At 36.9% G+C, this 15,715-nt stretch overlaps 1 protein-coding gene across 12 annotated transcripts in view; it reads left to right on the top strand.

The window, feature by feature from the left end:
- ALS2 (alsin Rho guanine nucleotide exchange factor ALS2) overlaps positions 1 to 15,715 on the top strand; it is a 61,907-nt gene that overhangs the window by 2,244 nt on the left and 43,948 nt on the right. For 2 of the 12 annotated variants that reach the window (XM_087885116.1, XM_087885112.1), the window contains exons 2-10: positions 3,563 to 3,637; positions 4,804 to 4,953; positions 5,490 to 6,409; positions 8,686 to 8,737; positions 8,864 to 9,046; positions 10,704 to 10,872; positions 11,251 to 11,347; positions 12,859 to 12,936; positions 13,765 to 13,947. In XM_087885116.1, coding sequence (XP_087741242.1) covers positions 5,654 to 6,409; positions 8,686 to 8,737; positions 8,864 to 9,046; positions 10,704 to 10,872; positions 11,251 to 11,347; positions 12,859 to 12,936; positions 13,765 to 13,947 — 1,518 coding nt within the window. In that variant the 5' untranslated portion in view covers positions 3,563 to 3,637; positions 4,804 to 4,953; positions 5,490 to 5,653. Of the gene's footprint in view, positions 1 to 2,016; positions 2,224 to 3,562; positions 3,638 to 4,798; positions 4,954 to 5,489; positions 6,410 to 8,685; positions 9,047 to 10,703; positions 10,873 to 11,250; positions 11,348 to 12,858; positions 12,937 to 13,764; positions 13,948 to 15,715 lie in introns of those variants that run through there. The other 10 variants (XM_087885082.1, XM_034430938.3, XM_034430929.3 and 7 more) reach the window with 6 other exon arrangements.

The following is a 15,715-nucleotide window of genomic DNA, read 5'->3' as shown; positions in this document are numbered from 1 at the left end:
CCAGAACTCTGGGAGTAAACTAACATCTGTATTTGAAAACTGTATTCACTAAAAAACCAAAGATTGAAGTAAGTGGACAGGATAACAGAATAATTAAGAACTTAGAAATTAAGTCCTATGAAAGGAGATTGAAGGAATTGGGTTTTTTTTTATTCTTATAGGAAAATATATGGCAGGCAAAGCCAAAAACAGCATGTAACAATTCAGCCAAAATTCAGTTCTTTATTTGCTTACACACAGTAGAATTTTGCCAGACTAAATTCTTGTTACTTTCACCTTAGTGTACTGGGAGATTCTAGGGAGTTGTTGTCCTGACTCTTTTTCTCTATTTCCTATTCATTTCCGGGCTGAGCTGCCTCTTATCTCAACCTCCCTTTCTGGAATGTTATCCCTCCTTCTTGGAAAACTGTTGCTTCATTGTAGTCTCATCACACTATCTCCCCTTCCATGGGCACCATCTCTCACAATCAGATGAAATTATTCTAAACTAGATATATAGTACTGACATTCTTATTTATACGTGTGTAGGATATCCATCATTTTAAAAATAGGTTGCTATGAAATGAAGCTAGGCTACTATAAAGAAAGGCACATTTCCTCTGTTATTTTCCATTAATGCTTTGGTTTCATGCAGAAAATTATATTTTTGGATTTCAGTAACTAGAGAGGCCACAGTTGTAATTTGAATGCTTTTTTAAAAAAATATTACTTATTTCTATGACATAGTCTCGGCACAAGATAAGACTTATCTTGGTAAAGTATAGAGAGTGCCTGCATTCACTCATTGCAATATGCTGTGATTTGAGATTCATGTTTTTACATTCAATCATAGCTTACTTATATAATTATCTGCGTAGATTTTGTAGAGATAAAATATAATCAGATATGATACAAAGAATGATCTGTATGCTATCAGGGCATGAGTGTTGCAATAAATTACCTAGGATGTAACAATTGTTTATTAAATATTTTTATATTACAAATGCTAATTATATAGAGAGTTTTCAACTTACAACCATTCATTTAGTAACAGTTTGGAGTTACAACGATGCTGACAAAACTTTATTATAATCTGTCTTTAAAGTTACAACATAACTCGAGCAGTCCCGTGATCACAATTTGGATGCTTGGCAACCAGCTCTCATTTATGATGGTTGCAGAGTCCTATAGCCATGTGATCATGATTGAAGACCTTCCCAGCCAGCTTCTGACAAGTAAAACCAATGTGGGAAGCCAAATTTGTTTAATGGCTGTGGTGATTCACTTGACAGTCAAAGTAAAATTGTTGTAAAATAAGACCTAATCAAATGATGACTCACTTTACTGTCACTTAGCGACCAAAATTCTGGTCCCAATTGTGATTATAAGTCAAAGACTAGCTATAGTAGAAGTCTTTCAGCCGCCTGCAGTTGGTTTTGTCATTGCTTTTATAATATGATGCTGGTTTTAGGGGAATGTGGCAAAGGATAATAGGATGTTTGGGTTCTTATTTGGCATTCCTTGTTTTCCTAGCAGTCTATTTTTACCAAGACTTCACAGCAAGACTATTTCATGATAATAGCTAAGCTACTAAGAAATTGTCGGCCATCATCCCTCTCTTTCTTATAGCTAAGTATTTGCTGTGTCAGGGAAAATTAGCATTATAGTTATTCAATTTGAGTATTAAATCTCACAACCTTAATACCGTAACTAAATAATGAAACAGGGAAGACCTCTGCTTCAGCAATGGCAAACAGAGAAACAACATGCACTACAAAAGGTCTCTGCCTTAGACTCCCTGGGAGAATGCTAGCAATATGGCTCATAGCAGTGCATACATTCCTAGTGCCAACCTCCAACACACCAAGGAATTGCTAAGTTGGATCCAGCTGCTTTTTTGTCAGCAGGAGAATCCCCTCAGTGACATTTAGCTCAGCACTGCAGCCTGTGGAAAGTGGAATGAATGCTAATGTGCATAGATCTTTACAGTTCTTAGTAGCACCTCCCTCACTGTTCCTGGGCAGATTTAAAGGAGTGGGGGGGAGGTTGTCTTGGAAACTAGAGGAGAAATGGACAAATATCATATTGTCTTCTGCTCCTCCGGTGGAATTCTGTATGGAATCAGAAGCTCAGCCTACTGAGTCTGAGCCATCCTCTTGAGTGAACTCTCAGACCTGGATGGGGAGTGAGGCTGATGATTGAATAGGCCTTGGAGAATTGAAAAACCATAAACATGACATCATGGTAGGTATTTTATATGTACTAAAAGTGAGTCTACTTAATTGTTAAAATATACCATATGTTTAATGTGTCACTGATTGGTGATACATTAGTAAACACTTAAAAGAATTGTATGCGCAGTATAGGGATTAGTTTATCTACATTTTTTACACCTAGCCATTACTGTTATGTCTTGCATAATATCTGTAAGCATTAAGCTTGTAATTAAGACCTGTATCCTGAATTGTAGGGAAGTCATGTTACTTCTGATATGCTAGGCAATTAGAGCTTCTAAATATAAATATGGGTATATGGTGAGGAATATCGGTATATACCGGTATGTTAATTCAAATAAAATATTGACATTTTCATACTTTTATAAATGGCATGATGTAAATTTGATTCTCTGAGGGCTTCCTTCACTTTACCTGTTTTAAATTTTTAGTCCATAGAAATATATGGTAAATAAGCTGCCGCCGCCGTTGTATTTAGGGATTGATGCCAAGCAATGCAGTTTTCTGATGATCACAAATTTACTGTTTAATCATCCGTTGCAGCAGGCCAAATATTTTTTAACACCTCCTAGCAGTGTTAGCAGGTTTGGCTGAAGTTGTCAGCTGTCTTGAAGAAAACAGGCTTTGAAGCATTTCTCCCCTTAAAGTAGATGGGATAACTACCAGTATAATGAACCTTTATTTGTAAATTACCATATTTTTCGGAGTATAAGACGCTCCAAACTATAAGACGCACCTACCTTTTTTGGTGAGGAAAACAAGAAAAAAAAATCTGCCTCTGCCTCCCAGCAATTTTGCCTCGTTAGAGCAAATAGACTGCTTTAGTTTCATTTTCGTTTTCAGCATAGCTTGATTAACACAAGAAAAAAAAATCTGTTCCCAGCAATTTACCTCCTTGCAGCAAGCAGCAGAGGCCTGTGCAGCAATAGGCAATGGCAATCCCTGCAGCCTGAAACAGCTGAGAGTCGGGAGGCCAATCCAAGGGACAATCAACTTGTGCTAATTAGTCTCTGCTGAAGCTGAAACGGGCTGTTTCTTCTTGCTGCTTGCTGCAAGGAGGTAAATTGCTGGGAGGCAGAGGCGAAAGGGTGGGGGCCAATGGGTGGGCGGGGCTACATTCGGTGTATAAGATGCACCCAAATTTTCACCGCCTTTTGGGGGGGAAAGGTGAGTCTTATACTCCAAAAAATACGGTACTTTTTTAACAGAATATCATAGAGTAGATATTTTTATCATTACACTTTTGTGTAGTTCTTTACTGACTACCATTCTTAGACTTTGTGTTATGTAGCTCCATTCTGCCTGAATTTCACCTGAGCTTGTTTTGTTTTTAATGATTTACCACACAGGCCTGTTGTTATTTCAAAGGAGAATAACTTGGTGATGGAGCATTTTCAGTGACTGATGGACTCAAAAGAAGAAAGGTAATTTTACACTTCACTCATAAAAGTCTCATAACTCATAACATGAGCCCACGGTGATGCAGTCTTTAGAATGCAGTACTGCAGGCTACTCCTGCTGGCTGCCAACAGTTCAAATCTCACTGGCTCAAGTTTGACTCAGCCTTCCATCCTTCTGAGGTCGGTAAAATGACCCAGATTATTGGGGGCAATATGCTGACTGTGTAAACCGCTTAGAGGGGGCTAGAAAGCACTGTGAAGCGGTATATAAGTCTAAGTGCTTATTGCTATCACTATTGCTATAACTACCATTGGAATTACATTCTGTAAACATCCAACTATCTGGGGTGCAGAACTATGAGATTTTTTATTGTTCCTTATTGGTTTATATATGTATGTGTTTGGCTGAATGAGTACTGAAATAGTATTTTGCTGAGTAATAAATCTAAATTTTGTTGCCTTATAAAACTAATAAGTTAATATTAGCTAATATATGTGCTTTTTAAAATTACATAGAATTTCAGATCAGAGCACAAAGATAATTATTGTTAGATTGGAGACATATTATATATAACATAGAAATATAAGATATATAATTTAAATGAATGAATAAATACATTCAAACCAAACAGGAAGGAGAACAGTAGGATATTTTTTAAAAAAGAAAGCTTTAATTTTTTTTTTTACTCGTGCTCTGCTTCATCAAATTTATTTTCAAAATAATCTTCTGTTAGTTTATTGGTAAGTTATCTCTAGACGAGATAGGTAGCAAACCAATTTCATAAACAAATTGAGGATATAGAAAATGACTTGCCTGGTCTCATGGGGATCTTTAGGGCTGAGTAGGGATTTGAGCCTGAAATTCCTCACCTATATCCCCAACATTAACCTGCCCTGTGAAACAGCTACCCCCACAAGTTTTCATATTCTATCAGTACAAGTGGCAGAGACTTTAGGAACAAGTATTCTAGATATCTTAATTTTTCCTAACATTTTATAAATATGTCCTTAGATTTTCTTAAACTTCTTTCCAATATCATAAAATTGAGAACCCAACTGCTTTTGGGGGTAGATTTGCATCTAAGTAAAGAAATTGAAAACATTTATAACATGTGCAATACACTACTTGTATCAGTTCTGATGTGCCCAGATTTTAAATGTGTCACTGTTTCATATTTATGCTAGCTTAGCAGCCCAGGAAGGAGCAAGAGAGAGAGGCCTGGTCTATGTGTGGCAAGCTGGTTCCTGTTGTCCTACCCCCGAAAGACTTCCCGGTTGGACTGGAAAAAGAGTGTTGCAGGCAGCACTTGGAGAAAACCACGGTGTACTTCTGTCTGATGGTATGGACATTGGATTTTAAAAGAAACATTTCCTTTTAGAGGAAAATAGCCAGTTTTAAAATTCTACCAAGATAAATTTTCAACTAGCTATATTTGAAAAAGTTTTAATTTGATATTCAAAATGTTAGTTCATTTACACAAGTTTCTAATCTCTGCAATTGTATCTCTATTCTTAATTGGCAAGAGCAAGCCAGAAATATATTAATACCTTCTTTTTTAAAAATAAAGTTTAATTTTTATACTGCAATGCTCTCATGGATTCCTTATGGTATAAGGTGTATAATATCGTGTTGGAATGTGATAAAACACAGCTTCAGTTCTGTGTTTATTTTGTTTACTGATAGGATCTTGATTTGTGGGCAGTTTTGTTCCTATAGGTTTGTCTTCTCAAATTTTGAATAACTAACTCATCATCCAATTATTGAGCTGTTGCACCTTATGTTCAAGATGTGTTTATTACCTCTTAATTCTTTTTCCCCCTCAAATTGTATGTCATGAAACCTGAAGTTAATTTGAATAACTTTCATTTCTTTCAGATGGCAAAGTCTATAGTTTTGGAAAATTTCCTTGGAGACCTGGGCTAGAAGAGTCTTTTATTAATTGTCCAACACTGGAAAAAGGTTTGAGTGGACAACATGTTGTAACAGTGGCAGCTGGCAGCTTTCACAGTGGAGCAGTAACTGAAGGAGGAGTGGTATATATGTGGGGGGAGAATTCTGCTGGTCAGTGTGCTGTGGCCAGTCAGACTACTGTGCCAGAACCCACCCCCGTCAGCATTTCTGATGGCGAAGCTGGACCTTTCTTGCCAATTCGGATTTTGCAATTGACATGTGGAGAGGAGCACACCTTGGCACTCTCGCAAAGTAGAGAGATATGGGCATGGGGAAGTGGCTGTCAACTAGGCCTTATAACCAATACTTTTCCAGTGACCAAGCCGCAAAAAGTTGAATACCTGGCAGGGCGTGTGGTGCTTCAGATTGCTTGTGGGACCCATCACAGTTTGGCCCTGGTGCAGTGTCTCCCCAGTCAAGACTTAAAACCTCTCCCAGAGAGATGCAATCACTGCAGCCAACTTCTCATTACCATGACTGATAAAGAAGACCACGTCATCATCTCTGATAGCCACTGCTGTCCATTGGGTGTTGTACTGACTGAGTCTCAGTCTGAGAATCGCATGTCTTGTTCATCACTAGAAACTTTGGAAAGAAAGAGTTTAACAAGCAGCCAAGGTGAGGATTGCCAAAAAACCCTTTCAGAAGATCAGATGTTGCCTGGGGCAGAGTATGGTGTAGCAAGTATATTTTCGAACAATGATGGACAGGAAGATAGTGGCGTTTCTAGTCCAGGAAAGCCTTTGATCACTGACAAAACAGCAGTAAAGCAACACTTGATGAACCTTTCAGATAATTCATTAAATGCAAGCAGGGAGCAGCAAATCAGCTCTCAACCTGAACAGGTATCCATCTGCATTTATTTGGCCATACTTTTCTTTCTTTCTATGTTGTATTATGTGCATGCAAAAACCTTAAAACTTCTCATAAAAGCTCAAAAGAATTTCACATAAGGGGTCCTACGTGCTCTCTGAGTTTGGTTGTTTTTTTTTTGCAGACGTTTCATGATCCAATCTAGTAACATCAGGGAGTGGGGTTTCACATGGAATATCACATGGCCTCTAAAAACATAAATTTCAAGTGAGCTGTGGTGGATAGCACATTTATAATCACCATGCTTCCCCAGATTTGGATAAAACCTTATCCGAAAATTCCTAGCCATGTTTGAGTAGGTTATTGGAATAATCTCAACACTTTCTTTATAATTCTTTTATTACAATCTAAGTATGTAGAATTAACAAGAAAGTTTCATGGGTTTATATTCGTTTACTATAGTTTTGTTGTAAAACATAGACTGAGCTGTTAATAGCTTAGTTTAAGCTTTCTAAGTTATAAGTAAAACCTAGTTTTAGTACTGTAGATGGAATCTTCCCTCTCTCCACTCTAGAATGAGAGCTTTATCATGGAAATTAAGGTATAATGGGACATAATTTTTATGCTTCAGATTTTGAAAACTGCTGAACACTAATCAATGCCAAGTAATGCCTACAACTGAACTGTGATCTCGGCTTATCAGGAGCCAACAGTATTGAATGTGTGCTTTTTGCTATTAGCCAAGTTATCTTCAAATGGATGGTTTATGCGGAGACATGCTTGTTAGAGATATTTCACTTTTCTCTTAAAATTAACAAAACCGTATAGCAGTGCAGTAGAAGAATGAATAAAGGACCAGATTTTTCCCCCCAGTTTTTGTAACCTTTTTTGGAATTTCTGATCAACATTGTAATTCTCTGTTGCTTCATCGTTATGATAGAAGCATTTAGTGGCAATGGTGTATGGAGTGGATTATATAAATGTAAAATGGTCCATATCATATGCTTGCTCATGAATTCATTGTCCTTTTTGGACAAAGTTGGTACTGCTTGATAACTGCCCTTGATTGTCAGGGTAAGTCAGAATTATTTAGACATTGAATGTGTTTGGTGTATTTGCATCAACTATTCTTTCACATGGGAGCTTCTGAAGTTCAGGATGGTTCTCTTCATGACTTGTTTAGCTTTACTCAGGCAGGAAATTGGTTTCTTCCACATCCAACAAAACATCTTATTGAACAAACATTAAGTAAAATAAACTTATTTACTCACATCTGCTAGTAGAAGCCAGGTGTTGTGCATCAGCAGACTATTCATTCACCGTAAAACCGGAATTCCAGATTTCAGAAAGAATTCTAACTGCAGTGTATAGATGCAGCAACTAGAACAGTTTTTTTCTAATATGGTTAGTACTTAATTTATATTTTATGATGAATTCAAAAATCAAAAACTTCAGTACTGTTTGAAAAAACTTTTATTGTTTATGTATGTTGCTAAACTTCCAAATTAGGAACTAAGTTAATGTTGGGGAGTTTTTTTCTGTGATTAAGATACTAGCTTGTCAGGATAGCATGGAGATCACTTGCCTATAAAGAGTCAGACACGACTAAAACAACTGCACCATTTTATGAAAGATACCCTGTTTATTGCTTTATCTCGTAAAATCTTGATTTTTTTTTCCTAGCAGGAGCTGCATGTGTACAATTAGACAATGTAGGGGAAAGTGGGCAGGACAAACCATGATTTGAACTGGCTTAGGAAAACACTGAAATAAAAGGATGCAGATCTAAAATTTTAAATGGCAGTTTTATTTTCATATACTTTATAATACATGTTGTATGGTTTATTGTTTGGGTAAAGAGAAAGGTGCAGTGCTTTTGATGGAAAGCAGCATGTGCTGGTTACTTCATAAATGACCATTTTATTATTGAAATAAACAGAAGTAGAAAGCAGTTAACTGGGAGGATGACCACTTTAGGCTATTTATCCAGACTTAGTACTTTGTTCAAGTCTGACATGTACACTTAGAGTGGCAGTTATGGAAATAATAGCAAGCTTTTCATACAGAAGGCAACAAGTATTTCAATGCCTTTGGTTAATTTTTTTGAATATGAATGAACAGAGTTTTCTGCTATCTCTTAAAAAAATCTGGGTTATAGGTCACTTTTCTTAAACAAAGCTAAGACACTTAAATAACTCATCTTCAATATCAGTTGTATGTATTTGTAATAAAACAAGATGTCTTGAACTATCTAAAGTTGGCATATATGCTGTAATAGATTTTTTGGATGTGCTTACTGTATTTCTAGCAGTCTCAAGAAGAGGATCATCTCGTTTGTCTCCCCGGTCCACCTCTCCCAGGTACATCTGCCCTTAATAGCCTAGTGGTTTCTTGTGCATCTGCAGTTGGTGTAAGAGTAGCTGCTACTTATGAAGCCGGAGCCTTGTCTCTGAAGAAGGTAATGAACTTCTATGGCCCGGTTCCAGGTTGCACAGCATCCCCACCTAGTGGAAGTTCTCCAATCCTTGATGGAATGAAAGACAGCCGAGAAGAGCAGGTCAAGCTGGAATCAATGCAAGGCAAGAAAAGTTCCAGCTTGGTAGATATTAGAGAAGAGGAATCTGAAGGAATCTGTCGAAGACTTTCCTTGCCTGGTTTGCTCTCCCAAGGTGAGATGCTGACTTGATCTCTAGGATTTTCATTCCTGGATGTTATCATCTAATTTCACCGAAGTGTAAAGAATGTATAGGCTTCTAATGGCAGATTGTATTCAGTGTAGCACCTTGTTTTAGAAGCAGATCCTAAGATTAGAAGATTTGGGAAACACTAAAAGATGCTGTTATCTCTTTGTATGTGATTTTGAAGATAGGCTATTAGGAGCATTGTTAGTAAAAATACCTTTTAGACCTTTTATTTTGTAAATGTTTTTGAAGCACATATCTAGCAAAAATGTTATTTTTAAGCAGAGTAAATATTTTCAAAATGTTTAAATTTATATTTTAAAAAGTCAGTTTCTCAAAATACTTTTTCTATTCCTTATATGTACACGCTTACCAATCTGCAGGGACCCTTCCCATGTATAAATGAGATCTGTTTTAAATCTCTCTTTTTAATTCATCAGTTGTACAATCACAGCTGTGTCCTTTAGAGTCAAAGAGAACATGAATGATTTTTATCATCCAATATGGTAGTCCTGCCACTTCATAGTTGCCTCTTATGTAATGCTAGAATGCTTAATTGTGACTTCTAGAAAAGTATTGTTTGCCCTGGTGACTGTTTTTTCTAGAAATTGATGTACTGAAGTCCTAAGGCAGAGAAGTAAACAATCTTTTACAATGTTTTGTTCAGTATTTTTCATTTGTAGAGCTATTAAAAATATGTGCCCAACTATGTTTTAATTAAAAATTGGTTAGGTCCAGATTCAATTAAGTAATGCCTCTGAATATGAATATTCTGATACTCACACCAAAATATTTTTGATAAAATATGTTCATTATGAGTTTACTACATTTCCTAAGATTTTTCATTATTCACAGGTATATAGATGAGGACCTTCTGTTACAATTTAGTAAGTGTGGGCAGATATTTTAATAAATCATTCAACCAGTAATTTTTACCACTTGGCACAACTTTCCTTTCTTTTAGCAAAGGGGGCTTTCAGCAGCTACCAGGTCTTAGCTGCAAAGTTCTAGATAGCAAGAAAGAGTTTTCTGTATCTTTTTGCTGCCATCTAGTCATATTTTTGCAGCTCAAACCTCGTAGTCCTAAACTTGTATGTAGACACCTAATAAAAACATCCACCATTCCTTTTTTTTTTTTGGGGGGGGGGGGGAGGAGAAGTTACTTTTGTTTTTAGACTAGCTAACTGGATTCCAGTATAGGATCAAATGGGTATAAATTGCAGACTAATTGCAACATTCTCTCTTTATGAATACTTCTTAGAAAGGAATATGATGATGTCTTTCTGAGATAAGAATTTTGTTCTTCAAAAAAGCAATAGTAATTTTATAGGAAATAGCTACCTGATGTACTCTGAATGACTGATATGGCTAGCACTACAAATTTTATGAATTTTTTATAATGGGAATTAATTAACATCATGAAGGTACGGCATTCCTCTTTTATTTCAAAGTCAATTGAAAAGATACATCATGCTTATAACAAATTGCCTAGGTGACGTTCTCAGTTTAATACTTAGCTTTTAGACCTGATAAGAAGACCATGTGAATCTGCCTTTTAAGGATTAGCAAATAATATATTTAGTTGAACTAAAGATATAGATCATCACTATGCTCTAACCGTTTATTCTTGCTTCCCTTACTAAAGTTTCTCCAAGGCTTTTGAGGAAGGTAGGACGAGCCAAAATGAGGACAGTTGCCCTGACACCTACATACAGTGGTGAAGCTGATGCACTTCTTCCGTCTCTGCGAACTGAGGTGTGGAGCTGGGGGAAAGGAAAAGATGGGCAACTGGGACATGGTGATATCTTGCCAAGGTAAGAGTATATAGAGAAAAGCTTTCCTTTGTTAGGAAACAGTAATTCCCTCTTATAGTCCTCTGTGTTCATCTGTGATGGAGTATGATTTGTGGGGCTTACTGGAGATGCCACAGGGAGGAAAGCAGGGGAAATCTCTCTCTATCCATGATTAATTTTTGCTCACACAATGTTAACTATAACCTAATTGGAATTGTCTCCATATGTTTTCACTCTGTAATGACTGGTTCAATATATGTGGGCCATCTTGATCATAACAAAACAATTTGTCTTCTGTATTGGCATTGTAAAAATTGATCATTGCATTCCTATGAAAAGTACTGTGTGCAAATTTCTTCTGTAAGTTGAGGATCTTGATTTCATTTTGTGGGTTTGCAGGCTCCAACCATTGTGTGTAAAAAGTCTTGATGGTAAGGAAGTAATTCATTTGTCTGCTGGTGGCCATCATTCCTTGGCACTTACAGCTAAATCGCAGGTAGGAAAATAAGTGCTGCTTGCTTATCTCACATCTGGAGCTTCACTCATTAGATCAAACTCTGTGTTTTCTGTGTTTCACTCCATATTCAGATTTCCTTTCAACATTATGTTTTCAGTATTGATATGGATACTTTTTATAGATACACATTTAAATGTTTATGTGAACTGAGACTGAAAGCATGCCTATTGATGGCCAGAATCTGAATGAACAGGTGCCTGTCATTCCAGTTTGTCCTTTCCAGCTGTAGTAGACTTCTAGCTGCCTGGGCTGGTTAGGGTTTAATTCTTCTTGTTTGGATGAATAAGCATTGATGGGGACTATAAGAGTGAAATTATGTATTTATTTCTGTATTTATACCATTCCTTTTATTCAGGAGCACAACGTGGCATAATAATATGAGAGAGCCTTGGGCTGAGAGAGGGACTTTACTTGTAAAGTTTTGAACAACACCTTAAAACAGGCTAATCTGCCTCTTAATTCCCCAGAATTAAGACAGTCAGATCATCCTGAACAGAGTCATGGCAGCATAGCAAAGTCACAAGGCTGGTATAAAAATAGTGATGATTAATTGGCCTTATAATGGTATAGGTTGAACATGAACTTATATTCATGTCCAGGCAAATTTATTCATTTTTTTCCTTTTTTAGCCATCATTATGCTGGGCATTTCTTTTACCATTTTCTGTAAATCAAAAGGCATTTCTGGATTAGTTAGTAGGAAGAGACAATTCTGGGATAATCATATCTAGCAACTTTGCTACTCAGGATTTCAATATTCAACAAAATTTATCTGATTATTGGGTAATTCCTCAAACATATCCGTTTCATCATGAGTGCGGGCCTACCACCTTGAGGAAATTAGATGTGCTCATGCCTCAATGACTAAAAAGTGATCATCTTTTGACAAAGGATTTCTAGAAATGTTCTCCAGATAACGAGCAACCTGGTTAAGGCACCAAGCTAGAAAACAGGAGAACTTGAGATCAGATCCTGCCTTAGCCATGAAAACCAGCTGAGTGACTTTGGGCTAGTTACTCTCTCTCAGTCCAACTTACCTCGCAGGGTTGCTGTTCTGGGAAAAATAGGAGGAAGGAATGTTGGATGTGTATACTGCCCTGAGTTATTTGTAAAAATAATTAAGGTGGGATATAAATAAATAATAAATTATGAGAGTAATGTAGATCCAATTTATGGCCACCATTTTATGAGTTAGACTAGTTATGGCATGGGAAAAGTCTATGCTAACCCTGTATTGCTGGGCTACTTTCAGCCATACCACAAGGACATGGAGGTTGAAATCCCCCCAGAGCAGAAACTATAAGGAATCAACCAAAATCCCAGATATGAGATTGAGAAGCCCAGAGAGAAACATTGTAGTACAACACATCTGAAAGTTGCCACTGTGGAAGGCTATTTTCGATGGACTTTTTCTTATTTTTCTACACTCTTATTTTATTTTATCTTGGCATAGGTTACATCAATGTGGCTTTTCTCTCTACTTTTCTGCAGGTATATGCATGGGGCAGTAATATTTATGGACAGCTAAGTCATTTGAATTCTCCAACCACAATCCCTCGTCTGGCAAAGGTAATTTTGATTGTCACTAACTTCTTTTCAGAATAATTATTTGTAATTTCAACTTACATCACCACATTTGCTTTTTTAAAAAATTACCAATTCCTTGATTAAAAGAAGACAATTATGAAGACATTTCAGCTGGGCTTTCCATGATTTCAAAGATCCTGTTGCTCCCCCAAATATAGAAATCTTGACTTAAGAGAATCTTCCTGGTATCTTAGGTTTCTCTTAACATGGCACAAAGTGAAAACAGTCCAAAGCTATATTTTCCATCTGCAGCTGAGGAATGGTGATCTGTGATTTACCTTGTAATTTTTTTCTTGTGGTCCGTATGATCCAGAGTGATCATACAGAACCAGAGTGATCAGGAGCAGAAACACTTTGTAGGGAGAAAAAGACAAAATGATTGCAACTCTGGCTTAAAAAATGATTGAAGGGCTATGATTGAAGTATGCAAAATCTAAAACAGGGATCATCCAGTGAAACCAATTGGAAGGAGATCTGAAATAGATGAAAGAAGACACTTGTTCATTCTAAGCATAATTCTACATTGGGTTCATTACCTCATTATGTGGCAATGGCAATTAATTTGGGTTTAAAGAGAAAATTTGGATAAAGGGGAAATTTATTAAGTACAATTGGACTTGAAAACTAAAATGTTGCTTTTAGGTTGAGAGTAGGATTTTTCCAAATACCAGGTGTAGGGATGAAGCTACCAGTTAAACAGTTTAATGCAAGAGACAACTGTCTGGATCTTGTTGTAGATTAAAAGTGGTCTTGCCCTGATTTACCAGAGCTGTTCTTATGTTCCTAAGTTATGTTTTTATATCTTGCAAGATGTGTGATGACAACAGAATTTGGAATATAGCAGCAGGTCCAGATTATTCCCTATTCCTAGTAGATGGAGAAGATTTTCAGCCTTCGTTATATTATAGTGGCCGAGAAGAAAAAGAAGAGGATAGTGTTTCATCTGAAAACAACTGCCTAAAAAGTCCAACATTGCTGCTAAACTGTAGTAAGGTATATATTACCTTCTGGTTGATTTCCTAAACGTTCTTTAGGATTTCCTTTAGAACATAGGTATGTGATATGTAGTCTCAGGAATATGTGTAATCTCTCATTCCATTGACCATGGAAAATAATTTCCAGTGGAACCCAACCCCAGGATCAGACCTGTATTGTAATTGCAAAATAACCATCTGTGCCGCAGCTGCATCCTTTTGCTTCATGTTCAAGTTTTGTCAGCTAAAAGAAACATTACATTTTCCATTATTGTTTTCAGCTGAGATGCTATAGTGTTGAGAAATACCGTCAGTAGTATATAACGTTAACAGTGAAGTCACTGTTACTATGCACTGTTTTCTGTGACTCTTAATTTTCTTATCCTAATTTAAAAAAATAAAATATATTCTAACAAAAAGCCAATATACATTCATGTTTTGTAAGGCATTTGTTTCAATTTACTGGTATACTATATAAAGAACAAGCCAGTAAATTAAATTTGTAGTTTCAAGGAATTACTGCAGATAGTCCTCCAATTATGTCAGTTCATTTAGTGACTGTTCATTATTATGGCAGTGCTGAAAACAGTGTATAACCAGCTCCCACTGCGCTGCAGTTCTGGTCATTATAGCCATCCCGTTGTAATGTGATGCTTTGTGCGATGTAATGCTTTGCCGCCTGGCTTGCAATTACAACATCAGAGAGCTGTAGTCTGCACTGGGCCTTCCCAACAGTCCCCCACCCTCTCTCAGCCTCCCTTGATCTGTGCTTTGGCTGCACCGAGCCTCCAAAACCCTCCCTGTCCTCTATCATGTGTGTCTGTCGCAGGCCTCCCCCAGCCTCCACCACTCCCCCTGCAGGACCCTTGCGCTCCTTGCCTGTGGCTCCTGTCACTTCCTATCTAACAACCAATACATTTTGGAATTATGCTACAACCATGATTGCCATCACTAAGCAATGCAGTCACATAATGTTGCACTTTAAACTGCATCACGTGGTTCCAATCATTATCTCAGTCTTAATTGCCATCGTAACCCAAGGGCTACCTGTAAATCATAAACTAGTGAACATCTTCTTCCACTTTTTTTTTCGTCTTACACCTGAGTTTGGTGAAAGTGTTGTGGTTTGTGAAACATTGGGATTCATATAACATTCAATTAGGGAATATATGCCCATCATTGCTTTATAAAGTACATAAACAATAGTATGTAAAACATACTGACTAAATTGGATATAAGAAATAGACGAGCTTTATTACAAGCTTAGTTGTAATATGGCACATAAAATAGGATATGGAACCAAAAACTTTCTGGAAAAGGATGGTTTTGGAATGAAATGTAGAGAAAGTATGAGGCGAAAGTAACCAGGAACAGAAGTTTAGTTCAAGCACTTCAAGTTTATTACATGCTACCTATACACAAGAATCCAATCTATTAATAATCAAAACAAATTGGTGCTAGATAAGAACAGAATTCAAGGAGAACTGGACTTAGATCTCTTGTGAGAGCAGAGCAACTCCAAATTGATTATGCGTTTGACCCTGCCCCAACCCTGCTCAGCCTGGTCATCTCTTAGAGAAAGTAAGTGAGGGTCCTTGGTGCTCTCTGGTGGTTTTCTTGTAGATGTTTCATTACCTAAACTAGGTAACATCAGGAAAGCACCAAGGACCCCTCATTTCAACCCTTAGCTACAAATATTCTCTGTTATTGGTAAGTAAGTGAATATGGAAAGTAGGTTCAAGAGCAACAGTAAGAAAGCGGAAGGAGTAAAATCTTCTGAAAGAGCT

This window comes from Pantherophis guttatus, chromosome 1 (genome assembly GCF_059756535.1).
Source record: "Pantherophis guttatus breed Tessera chromosome 1, ASM5975653v1, whole genome shotgun sequence".
Lineage (NCBI taxonomy): Eukaryota > Metazoa > Chordata > Lepidosauria > Squamata > Colubridae > Pantherophis > Pantherophis guttatus.
The sequence above is the reverse complement of the archived record's forward strand: the minus strand, read 5'-3'. Positions and strand labels throughout refer to the sequence as shown.